The sequence below is a fragment of the Oncorhynchus nerka genome, linkage group LG10, assembly GCF_034236695.1.
Source record: "Oncorhynchus nerka isolate Pitt River linkage group LG10, Oner_Uvic_2.0, whole genome shotgun sequence".
Lineage (NCBI taxonomy): Eukaryota > Metazoa > Chordata > Actinopteri > Salmoniformes > Salmonidae > Oncorhynchus > Oncorhynchus nerka.
In genome coordinates, this window is record NC_088405.1 from 29,535,905 (window position 1) to 29,550,262 (window position 14,358).

The following is a 14,358-nucleotide window of genomic DNA, read 5'->3' on the forward strand; positions in this document are numbered from 1 at the left end:
TAGTGTGGTTTTCTATCCTCAGGATCTAGGATGTTTATTTTGGTTTTATTTTTTTGAAACGGATTACCCTGTGTGTATGTGGCACAGGCTTGCCCTGGTAATATTTATACCCTACAGACCTTCCGCCACCTCATCAGATGAGCATGCCCAGGCGTTGTCTAGGGGCCTGAGATCATACAGGCACGTGTTTTGAGGCAGCATTACTACATTTATGCACTAATACTGAGCCTCATTTTGACTTGTTTTAAGGACATTATCATCAAAGTTGGATCAGCCTGTAGTGTGGTTTTCCACTTTAATTTTGAGTGTGACTCCAAATCCAGACCTCCATGGTCTTGTGGAAGTTTTATATTGACACGGTACCTGTTAGCAAAGGTGTCAGCTAGAGATGACATGCAGGAGCTTGCAGGGATTTGTTTTCAAGTAAATAGAGCCGAATATATGATAAAAGTCACATTGTCCGAGAGAGATTTACATACCACGCCAGGGTAAGCCTATATGAAACAGAGCCCTTATTTTAGGTGTTTCCAGAATCCCCTATGGGAAAAATGAAAGGTGGAAAAACAATTGGAAAAATGTCCCTGTTTGACCACTAGGTTTCATGAACATTATGACACCGCCACCGTGGGGCTCTATGAAGTGTCTGTGCCACCAGTTGAGGACCAATGAAATCAGATTCCATGCCTGAAATCAGATTGTCATCCTCTACTTCATTTGAGTAAGACAAATGATTAAATATTGTATTAATCAAATGTGTTTTGTGTGTTAAATAGTAGTCATGATCAAATATCTATCACATGAATCATTTAGTGATTACAAATGCATTTGAAACTTCACGCACAGTAAAACTTCTGTACAATTTTATGGATACATAGGAGTGGGAAAAAGGGTGCTTGTGCATTGATACCACGTTAAAGCACACCAAAGTAATAAAATGAAGATGGCACTTCTAAAAGTCTACTTCACACGATAGCCTGCTACATTTTCAAGATAACTTTAATTTAGGCACAAATGTGTCACTGACTTGCCCACGGATTCACGTTTCATCACTGTCTCAATAAAAAGTTCCGCATTCGACGAGCCATGTGCGACATTCATGCGCAGTTACAAGCCTGCTAAAGCGAGTCATGTCCACCGTCGTCGTACGGATGAAGCCTGAGCTGGAATGCGAACTGAAGCTGCCTAGCTTTAGAAAACCCTGAGTAGATCTTGCTCATTTTAGGCCCTTTGTAGACTTATAGTTACGTTTAAAGTTTTCTCGACAATGAAAACAACAACAGGAAATAATAAAAGATGAGAATACGAAGATGAAGTAAATGGCTCAATAGAATAAAATAAACATTTTATTCTGATATGATCTGTGACACAGACAATATCTTGGTGTCATTATACTCTTTATAGTGTGCTTTAAATATGGACTATGTCTAGATTCTGAAATAAAATGGCACATTCATTTATTCAAAAGAATAAATATGAATATCTCAAAGTTTGAATTGGAGAAACCTGGAGGATGGTTCCTTTGCTGTCATCTTATCAATTATCTGAATTCCTGGAGAGGAAAGATTTTTATGTTATTGAACAGGGCTCTTGTCAGCTGTCTCGGAACCATTACTGTGATTGGGTCCTATAGTTGGAAACAGTCCTTTGCTGCTGTGTTTTGCAAGCAGCATTTGGGAGCACTGGCTACCTCAAGAAAAAGAGGGGTCCAGCTGCATACGGTGCCTTCGGAAAGTATTCAGACCCCTTGACTTTTTCCAAATGTTGTTACATTGCAGCCTTATTCTAAAATGGATTAAATAAATGAAAATCCTCAGCAATCTACACACAACACCCCATAATGACAAAGCAAAAACTGTTTTTTAGAATTTTTGCAAATGTATTACAAATTAAAAACAGAAATACCTTATTTATATAAGTATTCAGCCCCTTTGCAATGAGACTCGAAATTCAGCTTAGGTGCATCCTGTTTCCATTGATCATCCTTGAGATGTTTCTACAACTTGATTGGAGTCCACCTGTGGTAATTTCAATTGATTGGACATGATTTGGAAAGGCACATAACTGTCTATATAAGGTCCCACAGTTGAAAGTGCATGTCAGAGAAAAAAACAAGCCACAAGGAAGAAGGAATTGTCCGTAGAGCTCCGAGACAGGATTGTGTCGAGGCACAGATCTGAGGAAGGGTACCAAAACATTTCTGCAATATTGTAGGTCGCCAAGAGCACAGTGCCCTCCATCATTCTTAAATGGAAGATGTTTGGAACCACCAAAACTCTTCCTAGACCTGGTCGCCCGCCCAAACTGAGCAATCGGGGGAGAATGGCCTTGCTCAGGGAGGTGACCAAGAACCCAATGGTCACTCTGACTGAGCTCTAGAGTTCCTCTGTGGAGATGGGAGAACCTTCCAGAAGGACAACCCTCTCTGCAGAACTCCACCAATCAGGCCTTTATGGTAGAGTGGCCAGATGGAAACCACTCCTCAGTAAAAGGTACATGACAGCCAGCTTGGAGTTTGCCAAAAGGCACCTAAAGACTCTCAGACCATGAGAAACCAGATTTCCTGGTCTGATGAAACCAAGATTAAACTCTTTGGCCTGAATGCCAAGCATCACGCCTGGAGGAAACCTTGCACTATCCCTACGGTGAAGCATGGTGGTGGCAACATCATGCTGTTGAGATGTTGTTCAGCGGCAGGAACTGGGAGACTAGTCAGGATCGAGGCAAAGATTAACGGAGCAAAGTACAGAGAGATCCTTGATGGAATCCTGCTCCAGAGTGCTCAGGACCTCAGACTGGGGCAAAGGTTCACCTTCCAACAGGACAACGCCCCTAAGCATTTGGCCAAGAGAATGCAGGAGTGGCTTTGGGAAAAGTCTCAATGTCCTTGACAGAGCCTGGACCCGATCGAACATCTCTGGAGAAACCTGGAAATTAGCTGTGCAGCAACGCTCCCCATCCGACCTGACAGAGCTTGAGAGGATCTGCAGAGAAGAATGGGAGAAACTCCCCAAATACAGGTGTGCCAAGCTTGTAGCGTCACACCCAAGAAGAATCCATGCTTTAATCGCTGCCAAAGGTGCTTCAACAAAGTACTGAGAAAAGGGTCTGAATACTTATGTAAATGTGATATTTCAGTTTTTTTTTAAATATAAATTTGCAAAAATGTCTAAAAACCTGTTTTTGCTTTGTCATTATAGGGTATTCTGTGTAGATTTACGAGGGGGGGAAACAATTCAGAGTAAGGAGTAAGGCTGTGACGTAACAAAATCTGGAAAAAGTCAAGTGGTCTGAATATTTCTATGTATGCAGACCACTCTATGGCCCATCATCTCTGAGGCCCCTCTCCAAAGCCAGGATCGTCACTTCTGGGCTAGACACATGAAGCGGATACTTTTTTTCTGTTTACCTCAGAGAGGATTGTGTCCAAACGACTGACAACACACAAGATCTAAACTAATACACAATGAACCCATGACCGGTGAACAGTGTCCTTCGCCCCCGCCTGCTGAGCACTGTTTTCCGTCAGGTCTGTTAATGTTACAACGAGGGAAGGAGCTAGCTAGCTTGGCTAGGACATCGGTACACAGTGTCCTTCGCCCCCGCCTGCCGAGCACTGTTTTCCGTCAGGTCTGTTAATGTTACAACGAGGGAAGGAGATAGCTAGCTCGGCTAGGACATCGGTACACAGTGTCCTTCGCCCCCACCTGCTGAGCACTGTTTTCCGTCAGGTCTGTTAATGTTACAACGAGGGAAGGAGTTAGCTAGCTCGGCTAGGACATCGGTACACAGTGTCCTTCGCCCCCGCCTGCTGAGCACTGTTTTCCATCAGGTCTGTTAATGTTACAACGAGGGAAGGAGCTAGCTAGCTCGGCTAGGACATCGGTACACAGTGTCCTTCGCCCCCGCCACTGTTTTATTGCAGAGCACTGTTTTCCCACAGCTCCAACGTCAACAGATTACACATCAATTTTAAGATAAAACATTGCACAATTAACCCTATCAATCACGAGACAACACTGTTTGTAAGCTTTTAAATGATATCAAACTCAACCGTTTATCTTTTCAGGTGATGAAGAAATGGATGACTTATGGGTATGGTGGAGTATTCAAAATGGGTCAACTGAGCCCCTTTATCTCCTGAATGTTTTGTCATTCAGGTTCAAAAAGTCACTTTCTGACCACTTCTTTCATGGGCAGACATGTATGGAACGTTTTGTTTAAATCAAAAGGGTTTCTTCAAAAAGGGATCTAATTCAAATGGATTTACCCTATAATAAGTTTCATTCAGACCATTTTATTCAAAACCGAAAACTAATTCCTCCAATAGGTGGCAGTATAGTCATATAATATCAAGACCCCTCGTCTTGGCGTTGGAGAGGCCTGAGAAATAGGCCTGAGAGATGGTCTAAAACTTACCCACCAGTAGCTTGCAGTGTAGATAGGGGCCTGAGAGATGAGGTCTAAACTTATCCCACCAGTAGGTGGCAGTATAGTGAGGAGCCTGAGAGATGATGGGCGCGTTCGAAAGGTGAGACTGACTGAGCTACAAATCACCTTGCATCATAAATAACTATTCAATATTATTTGTAGATGAGTCAGTCAATCACAATGTACCCATGATATATCACGGTTTTAATGCTCTCGAACACAGCCAATGTCTGCAGTTACACTTTATTGCAAATAAAAGTCAACGGAGTTGATTCAAAAGCCGGATGTTCCCATGTCTGTACGGTTGCCATCAGTTAACACAGCCACAAAGTCAAATTGTCTGTATCGTAAACATTCATGAATACAAACCATTTGCCTTTCGGTCTTCATTTAAGGTTCGGTACAATGTTAGCAATGTGTTGAAGGCTAGGGTTAATGTTATGTTTGTTTCAAATCAGTGTTTAAGAATATAAATGGTAGAAATGGGCGTGGTTTATACATTTATGGCTGGGGTAACTAGTGACGACTCAGTGGTATTGCTAGCGGAACACAAGCCCCCATATTGAGCTTGGCTGTGAGCAGTACGGTTGTAGTAAGCTGCACATACCCAGGGATGGTCTTCCTTTAATGCATGTAAATTAGACACAGATGGTAAGGGTACAGTAGGTGTTTTTATTTAGGAACAGTGCACCATAACTTGTTGAGAGATGTCGACGCGGTCGGAGAGAGAGAAAGCCCAGAAACTGAATGAGCAGCATCAGGCCATTCTGTCCAAAATGCTCCGAGAGGACGACAACAAGCACTGCGCTGACTGCGAGGCTAAAGGTAATCTCAGCTGCTGAAATACAGACAGTGAAGCTAGGTTAACCCACCAAGTGGTTGTGGTTTCATATACGCCATCCCACCCAGCCACACATGGAATTTGACTTCTGCCTGAGTGTGAATGAGCAAGCTAACAGACATTGGCTAGCTAGCCAAGGTACACCGGTCATTCCATTTGACAGGGTTGATAGCTTGCTAGCCTAGCACGATGGAAGCAACACAAAAAGCAGGTATTGGCTCCGATGTCCTTCTCTCCAATTTATTTATGAGCGGAAAAACAATGTCGGAGACCAGTCTACGATAACGGAGGGTAATCAGCCTCCAGTATTGCCAGCACACAAGTCAATAAGGGCGGATCATACAATCCTGATGTAGCAGTCAAGCAGGTTTTGATTCAGTTCAGCGAACCACCCATCTGTGATTAATGAATGCCTCTTGCGTCATGATGACGTGTTTTGCTAACATTTACCTTTCGTTTATGGACAGTCCCTATTTCCATTTCACTATCAGCTACAAGTGTGTTGACCATGACCATGCGAGCATTGATCAGTCAACAGCATGACGTGTCCATATTTCATACCACTGGGTCCTTATCTGCTTTGCCCTCTAGAGTTTCTCTGGTTGGTCTCAGTTAGGCTTTTGAGATGTGACTGTAGTTGCCATAGCTCCGAGAGAGTCCAGACTGGTTCTCACGTGGTTGGGGGATGCTGGTTGTTTGATTGACAGATAGGGCCAATGAACAGCAGAGTTTATGGATGATGCTGTAAAATGAGGGATACATCCAGGAAGAGGACAGGTGACAACAACTTTGCACTGTCCTTTGTCAGACACAAACGTTGACCTGGCACACACTACACATTGCTCTTTCAAATTCCAGATTCACCTCCATCTGAATACAATATATTGTATAGCCTACATGGGTATTATCCCAGGAGTGTGTTGTCCAATTTGTGCACTATACACCCACCCATTGCTAAATATCCTGGACAGGTTCTAATCTGTGGAATGGTTCTATTTGTTTTCTATTCTTAGCCTATGTAATCCTGCTTTATGTAACACTGCATTATAGCTCAGTCAGGTAAAAGGAAGTGTCAGTGTTTGTTTATTAAGTGAAAGCTCCACTCAAGCTGCATCCTTGGGTGCTTTATATGTGAATGGTCACGCTGCATCCATCTCTACGTCCGCCCACTTTGAGTGTGTGTGTGCGTGTGTGTCATGAGGCATTTGTTCCTGTAAATTGTGCGTGTGCATAGCCTATGGGTTATGATTGTGAGAGGTTGCTGTCAGCTCATATTTGTTAGCACTGTGTTAGAGAAAATGGAAGGAAAGCGGGAGAGGGAGAGAGGGCTCGTTCCATACTCGGGTGTTGCTTATCTCCTCTCCCCATACTGCCTCTGTCTCTCTCTCTACCTTCTCATTGCCTAAGCTCTGGTTTCTATCTCTCCAGTGTCCACACAATGGGAAAGGAAAATTACCCAGCACCCTTCACTGCTTCTCCTTCCATGGCCTACAAGATGGGGCAAAGAAGTGTGTTTCTGTTTTAATGGCTTCCCACCTACAACTCAGGTTTCAGGACAGTCTCCACCATGTTGCTTTACCAATATCCATGCCTTTGAGATCAGAGCTGGGGTTGTTTGGAGTCTGGACTATACACTTGGGAATTAGTGGTAAGACCTTCATCAGGCTTAGGGGTCAACTCTTCTCTGCAATCAGAGGAAGATATTTCCAGCTGCTTTCTTCCTCCGTGTTGTCATGCTGCAGTAAGGGTTGATAGTCATTTGACTTCAGACGTCACTGAGTAACAAGGGCCTGAGGCACTCTCGCTTCACTCACTATTTAGTCAAATACGCAAGCTGGCACAGGCGTGTTGCGCTGTCTCTCTTTCTGTCAATATGTCTCTCAATACCACGTATCTGCCCTTTGTGCTAGTGCTGAAGTTAGTATTAGCAAGAGTGAGATGGCATCTCTCAACACACACCCCAGAGGCATGTTAACCCATGACTGGTAGAGCAGCCCTCTGATAGGCTGGCCCAGGCCGGGTGGGTGTGGCTCATAGGTTACATCATCAAGCTCCATCTGATCACACACTATCAGTTGGCTTTGTTGTGCCTAGCCTACTAAACCCAGACCACACAGGAAGAATACCTCTTGTTTCATTTCCACCTCTGCAGTGAAACGGGGAGAGGGGGGCTAGGTTGTGTGTGTTCCTAGACAGCCAGGACTATGTGTGACAGACCTGCAATAATGGTGAATAGGTGGGGTGTTGGCCCGTAGCTTTGACTACTGCCGTGTGACGAGTGACTCACCTGAGCTGCTCAGCTGTAATTCCACCCTGCCCGCCTGTGCCTGTAAACACTGTGTGCACACTGCCCTAAATTCTCAGGGTGTGTGTGAACAAATGTTAGTGTATACCTCTACCGTTGCTGTGTCTCAAGGCACATAAACCACGGCTAGAACAGAGTGCTTTCCTTTTCGATCATTAGACTTGCCTACTTGTGCTGGGACCGTAGCATGTGTTTATTGGTAGGCTATCATCTGGCATGGCAGAGGCACTCTCTGCGCTGGCATGATGTTCTCTGTGTTGGCACGGCAAGCTTGGCAAGAAGGCCAGATGGGCACAGAGGGTTGTTCTGCCCCCCCCGGATACCCCTCTCTGCCTCTCTGCATGCCTGTGGGAGCCAAAGCCCATATATTGTATGTTAGCCTCACACGATGACGCCTAGTCTGCTTCTACACCTGCATTGCTTGCTGTTTGGGGTTTTAGGCTGGGTTTCTGTACAACCCTTTGAGATATCAGCTGACGTAAGAAGCGCTATATAAATACATTTGATTTGATATCCTGCATGTTTTTGTGAAGCACCTTTTTGTGAGCCACTATTCAGGAAATCCAGTGTTTCTGCAAAAGGGATTAGCAACATCTCTCAATATTTGTGAGAAAGTGCTCCATAAATATATAAACTTCTCCCATCTTCGCTGTGGGGCGGCAGCGTAGCCTAGTGGCTAGAGCGTTGGACTAGTAACCGGAAGGTTGCGAGTTCAAACCCCCCGAGCTGACAAGGTACAAATCTGTCGTTCTGCCCCACTGTTCCTAGTCCGTCATTGAAAATAAGAATTTGTTCTTAACTGACTTGCCTGGTTAAATAAAAATAAAATAAATAAATAAAAGTCCTCATGAGGCCTGTCGACTGTTCCTCTTATCACCAATAGGTGGTGCCAGAATCCCAATAACTCAGTGGGTGAATGTCAGGGAATCGATGGGAGAGTAAAGCCTCATTTTATGATCTCTCAACCCAATACTTTGTGTTACTTCTTCATTTTCTTCAGAGGACAGAAGTAACCTAGTAATTTGAATGTTATCTGATAACGAGGTGGTAGATGCCCAGTCGGCCCTATGGCTCAGAGCCAGTATCTACAAAGCATCTGAGTAGCAGTGATGATCTAGGATGAGTCTTGCCTTTTAGATCATAATGAATAAGACTAATATAGACAGATCCTAGATCAGCTCTGGTACTCTGAGATGCTTTGTGGATACAGGACCAGGTGCCTGCGTTCAACATAGACCTCATTGACACACACAGCTCAGTCGGCTCCGACAGATCCAGCTCTGAGGCCTGTCAGCAATGGATTAAGTGAATGTCTTTATGCAACAAATGTTGATCCATCGAACCGCATCATGTCGAACCGAAATGCATTTTTTTCATTCCCCTTTCGAACTAAAACGTATCGTTCCTGTATCATATCAGAGACCATCTATCTAGATGCGTATGGAATAACCCTTGAAATGGAGGATGCTCACCCCTAGTGTTTACCCATGTTCCATTCATGCTTGTAGAATATGTGTATGCTGTGTGAGTAGTTGCAGTCCTTCTCTGAACACGGCTGGCCTTCTCTGGGGACTAGTGCCACAGCCTTGCAATCCAACCTGGACTGCACTGCATCCAGCCACCACCAGGGAGCAGCAGAGCGCTGTTCTCCAGTGCTAGAGGTAGAAGTTGTCCCCCTACCCACAAATCTAAGATCAGATAGGGCCTAAAGGTTAGTATTAGCAGGCCTATCTGATCTTAGATCAGGTCAGGGGGGTGACAAATATCTAGCCTAACCCTGTTGGGGCGGCAGGGTAGCCTAGTGGTTAGAGCGTTGGACTAGTAACCGGAAGGTTGCAAGTTCAAATCCCCGAGCTGACAAGGTACAAATCTGTCGTTCTGCCCCTGAACAGGCAGTTAACCCACTGTTCCTAGGCCGCCATTGAAAATAGGAATTTGTTCTTAACCTCTTACCTCTACCTGGGACGCTTGCGTCCCAACTAGAGCTCTGGAAATGCAAATGTGCTACGCTAAATGCTAATAGTATTAGTTAAAACTCAAAAGTTCATTAAAATACACATGCAGGGTATCAAATTAAAGCTACACTCGTTGTGAATCCAGGCAACAAGTCAGATTTTTAAAATGCTTTTCGGCGACAGCATGAGAAGCTATTATCTGATAGCATGCACCAATACACTACAACAGAAAAGCACAGCAGGGGACGTAAACAAAATAATTAGCATTTCGGCGTTACACAAACCGCACAATAAAATAGAAAACAGTCATTACCTTTCACCATCTTCTTTGTTGGCACTCCTAGATGTCCCATAAACACTATTGGGTCTTTATTTCGATTAAATCGGGCCATATAAAGCCAAGATATCGTTATATGTAGACTGTGTGATAAACGAAAAAAACAGCGATTTCACAACGTAACGTCATTTTTTAAAATTCAGAAAGTAGACGATAAACTTTCACAAAACACTTCGAAATACGTTTGTAATGCTACTTTAGGTATTAGTAAACGTTAATAAGCGATAAAATTCATCCGTAGGCGATGTACATATCATTAGCTGTCGTTTTGGAAAACATTTCAGGAGAGAGCTCTTCCGGAATGATCTGGGCGGAGACCGGAGGTACGTCGTGCCCCTCTTTCGGTTCAACCAAGAATCAAAGAGGATTAAATTCACAAGATACTCGACTACATGGGGATGCTGTGGGAGTTGAATGCTCGGTCTTATCTAATTCGGCTCACTGTTAACAATTGCTGGAAGTGGCGCAAGGATATTTATTTCCATTTTCTGTGATCAGGTTTTCCTGCGCTTTCCGATGTAACGCACGTTATGTAATAGCCACAGTCGTGATTTAACCAGTTTTAAAAACGTCCGAGGGTTTCCTATACACACATTCTAACCATATGAACGTACTATATTCCTGGCATGAGTAGCAGGGCGCTGAAATGTTGCGCGATTTTTAACAAAATGTTCAAAAAAGTAGAGGGTAGGAGTAAGAGGTTAACTGACTTGCCTAGTTAAATAAAGGTACAATTTTAAAAAATCAGTGGTTGAGTGCAACTTGTTCCTCAAGCACTTTTGTCATTGATTGGGTGGATTCAATTTTCAACAGCTTTGAACAATGGTGACACAGACAAGTCCAGGAGTAGGAAGTTGCTGAGATGACCTGTCAGTGTCTTCTGGAGAACTGTCTTCTACAGCCACCAGCTTCCCTGTTCTACACACACACACACACACACACACACACACACACACACACACACACACACACACACCAAGCCCTGTCCTCAGTTTGACGGCAGTGGCCTTAATTTCAAGCTTGGCTGCTTGTCTCCACTAGTTTGAAAGCTACACTGTCACTCACCGAGGCTCCAGGGGGTGTGTGTGTGTGGGGGGTGTTTTAGGTTGGCAGAGCAGGTCTATAGTCAGTCAGTGGCTGATCTTTGGCAGGGGGTTCTGACTAATCAGCTAATCAATGCTCTTTAGTCTGGACCACGCTTAGCCTAATTGAATGAATCAGTGTTTTAGTGCTGGGCTGTAACAACTAGTACACTCCTGGAGTTGGTACAGTAGCAGAATAATAACGGTGTGTGTGTCTGCCTCTGTGTAGGACCGAGATGGGCGTCGTGGAACCTGGGGGTCTTCATGTGTATCCGCTGTGCTGGCATCCACAGGAACCTGGGCGTCCACATCTCCAGAGTCAAATCTGTCAACCTGGACCAATGGACCCAAGAACAAATCCAGGTACCATGGGGGTGTGTGACGGGCAATGAGGTCTGTGGGTTGTTTTTGGGGTGTTGTGTTTTGGTTGCGGCTGAGTGTGTGTGTGTGAGAGAATTAGACAGATGAAGAAAAAATGGTGTGATTGGGGGAGGGGGGGGTTAAATTAAACCCAAAGTGTAGGCCTGTCTGTGGTTTGTTGAGGGGTTGTCTGTCAGGGTAGATGGAGCTTGCGTCTCTCTCTGAATGTTAATTGCTGTTTTAATGGCTAATTAATTCCCAATGGGTAATTATTCCAACTTTAGATCATTCATTCCTCCTATCAAATCCATCTTTCTCATCTTCCTGTGGCATTTACCTTCAGTGGGGGGGGCTGCCTGCCTGCCTGTTTGTGTATGTGTGTCATTACCAAATACAAACTGACTAGAATGTAAATATAACATTTCAAAGCAGTTGTGGTGACACTTTCTCACTTCCTTTAAATTCCATTTGTTTTGAAGACCTTGCCCTCTGCTTGAATATGTGATGCATTATGAAGCTAGAGATGTCTAATGATATATTGAAGGCTGCTATCTCTCTCCCCTGTGTGTGTAGAGTATGGTAGACATGGGGAACAACAAGGCCAAACAGCTGTACGAAGCCCACCTCCCAGACACCTTCAGACGTCCACAGACCGACCAGTATCCTCTCTTCTCCTTGTGTGTGTGTGTGTAGAGTATGGTAGACATGGGGAACAACAAGGCCAAACAGCTGTATGAAGCCCACCTCCCAGACACCTTCAGACGTCCACAGACCGACCAGTATCCTCTCTTCTCCTTGTGTGTGTGTGTGTGTGTGTGTGTGTGCATCTGCATTTGACCAGCACCCATCACAACACAGTTCCTCTTCCCATGTCACTTTGGACCCAGTTGTGATGAGACACACATTTGTACACGGCACCGTTGCGTGCCTGGGTTGTATTGGAGAGAGCAAGGCAGCATGGGAGCTAGGCTGCCTGCTGTTCTGACAGGACAGCTGTGTGTTCTTAATAACAGCTGTTCCTGTTCAAACCCGGACTGAATTCACACGGTCTGCCTGGTTCAAGTCTTAATAAATCATCTGGTATCTAGCCTTTTCGGGGGATGGGCATCAGTTTTGCCTTTTTGATGGCTCCTGCTAGTACTGACAGTAGTTCAAAGCCGGTGTGCTTCTTTGCTTTCATGTTGTCCTTCTCCCCCTCACCTTTTTTGTTAAAGTGCCTTTCCTTTTTCATGGTTCCTTTGTCTGTCTCTTTTCTTCCCATCTTGCCCATCTCCTTTTCTGTTTCTTCTCCGTTGTCAGGTTTGCTCGTCTCTCTGTCTCTCTTTTAAAATTCAATTCAGTCGACTTTATTGACATGGCAAGTTAAATGACTTACAGTACTAGTCAAAAACCTACTCATTCTATGGTTTTTCTTTAATTTCTACATTGTAGAATAATAGTGACATCGAAAATATGAAATAACACATGTAATCATATAGTAAACCAATCAAAATATATTTGAGATTCTTCAAAGAAGCCACCCTTTGCCTTGATGACAGCTTTGCACACTCTTGGCAGTCTCTCAACCAGCTTCATGAGGTAGTCACCTGGAATGCCTTTCAATTAACAGGTGTGCCTTAAGTTCATTTGTCGAAATTCTTTCTTTCCTTAATGCGTCTGAGCCAATCAGTTGTGTTGTGACAAGGTAGGGATGGTATACAGAAGATAGCCCTATTTGGTAAAAGACCAAGTCCACATTATGGCATGAACAGTTCAAATAAGCAAAGAGAAATGACAGTCTATCATTGACTGACCTTCATGTCTTAAAGTAATCTGGAAAATTTCAAGACCTTTTTAAAAGTTTCTTCAAGTGCAGTCGCAAAAACCATCAAGCGCTATGATGAAACTGGCTCTCATGAGGACCGCAACAGGAATTGAAGACCCAGAGTTACCTCTGCTGCAGAGGATAAGTTCATTCGAGTTACCAGCCTCAGAAATTGAAGCCCAAATAAATGCTTCACAGAGTTCAAGTAACAGACACATCTCAACATCAACTGTACAGAGGAGACTGCGTGAATCAGACCTTCATGGTGGAATTGCTGCAAAGAAAACACTACTAAAGGACACCAATAAGAAGAGACTTGCTTCGGCCAAGAAACACAAGTAATGGACATTAGACCGGTGGAAGTGCGTCCTTTGGTCTTTGGTGTCTAAATTTGAGATTTTTGGTTCCAACCGCCGTGTCTTTGTGAGACGCAGAGTAGGTGAACGGATGATCTCCGCATGTGTGGTTCCCACCGTGAATCATGTAGGAGGAGGTGTGGGGCTGCTTTGCTGGGGACACTGTCAGTCATTTATTTCGAGTTCAAGGCACACTTAACCAGCATGACTACCACAGCATTCTGCAGTAATACGCCATCCCATCTGGTTTGCGCATAGTGGGACTATCATTTGTTTTTCAACAGGACAAATACCCAACACACCTCCAGGCTGTGTAAGGGTTATTTGACCAAGAAGGAGAGTGATGGAGTGCTGCATCAGATGACCTGGCCTCCACAATCACCTGACCTCAACCCATTTGAGATGGTTTGAATGATTTGGACTGCAGAGTGAAGGAAAAGCAGCCAACAAGTGCTCTGAATATGTAGGAACTCCTTCAAGACTGTTGGAAAAGCATTCCTCATGAAGCTGGTTGAGAGAATGCCAAGAGTGAGCAACGCTGTCATCAAGGCAACGGGTGGCTACTTTGAATAATCTAAAGTCTAAAATGTATTTAGATTTGTTTTAATACTATTTCTTTTTTTTCTTTTTTACTGTTTCCATATGTGTTCATAGATTTGATGTCTTCACTATTCTACAAAATAGTAAAAATAAAGAAAAACCATTGAATGAGTAGTTGTCAACTTTTGACTGGTACTGTACGTTGTCAAAGTACACACACAACAATGGTGGGACAAACGGCAATAAGACATCAGTAATAATCGTAGTTGTGGAAATAGTATTACCACTAACAGCAATAAGACATCAGTAATAATCGTAGTTGTGGAAATAGTATTACCACTAACAGCAAT

General features: G+C 43.9%; 1 protein-coding gene across 5 annotated transcripts in view; it reads left to right on the forward strand.

Moving 5' to 3' along the window:
* The first annotated feature begins 4,962 nt into the window (after positions 1-4,962).
* Positions 4,963-14,358, forward strand: part of smap1 (small ArfGAP 1) — a 94,416-nt gene continuing 85,020 nt past the window's right edge. For 3 of the 5 annotated variants that reach the window (XM_065023196.1, XM_065023197.1, XM_065023200.1), the window contains exons 1-3: positions 4,963-5,253; positions 11,178-11,311; positions 11,882-11,967. In XM_065023196.1, the coding sequence (XP_064879268.1) occupies positions 5,136-5,253; positions 11,178-11,311; positions 11,882-11,967 (338 nt within the window). In that variant the 5' untranslated portion in view covers positions 4,963-5,135. The other 2 variants (XM_065023199.1, XM_065023201.1) reach the window with 2 other exon arrangements.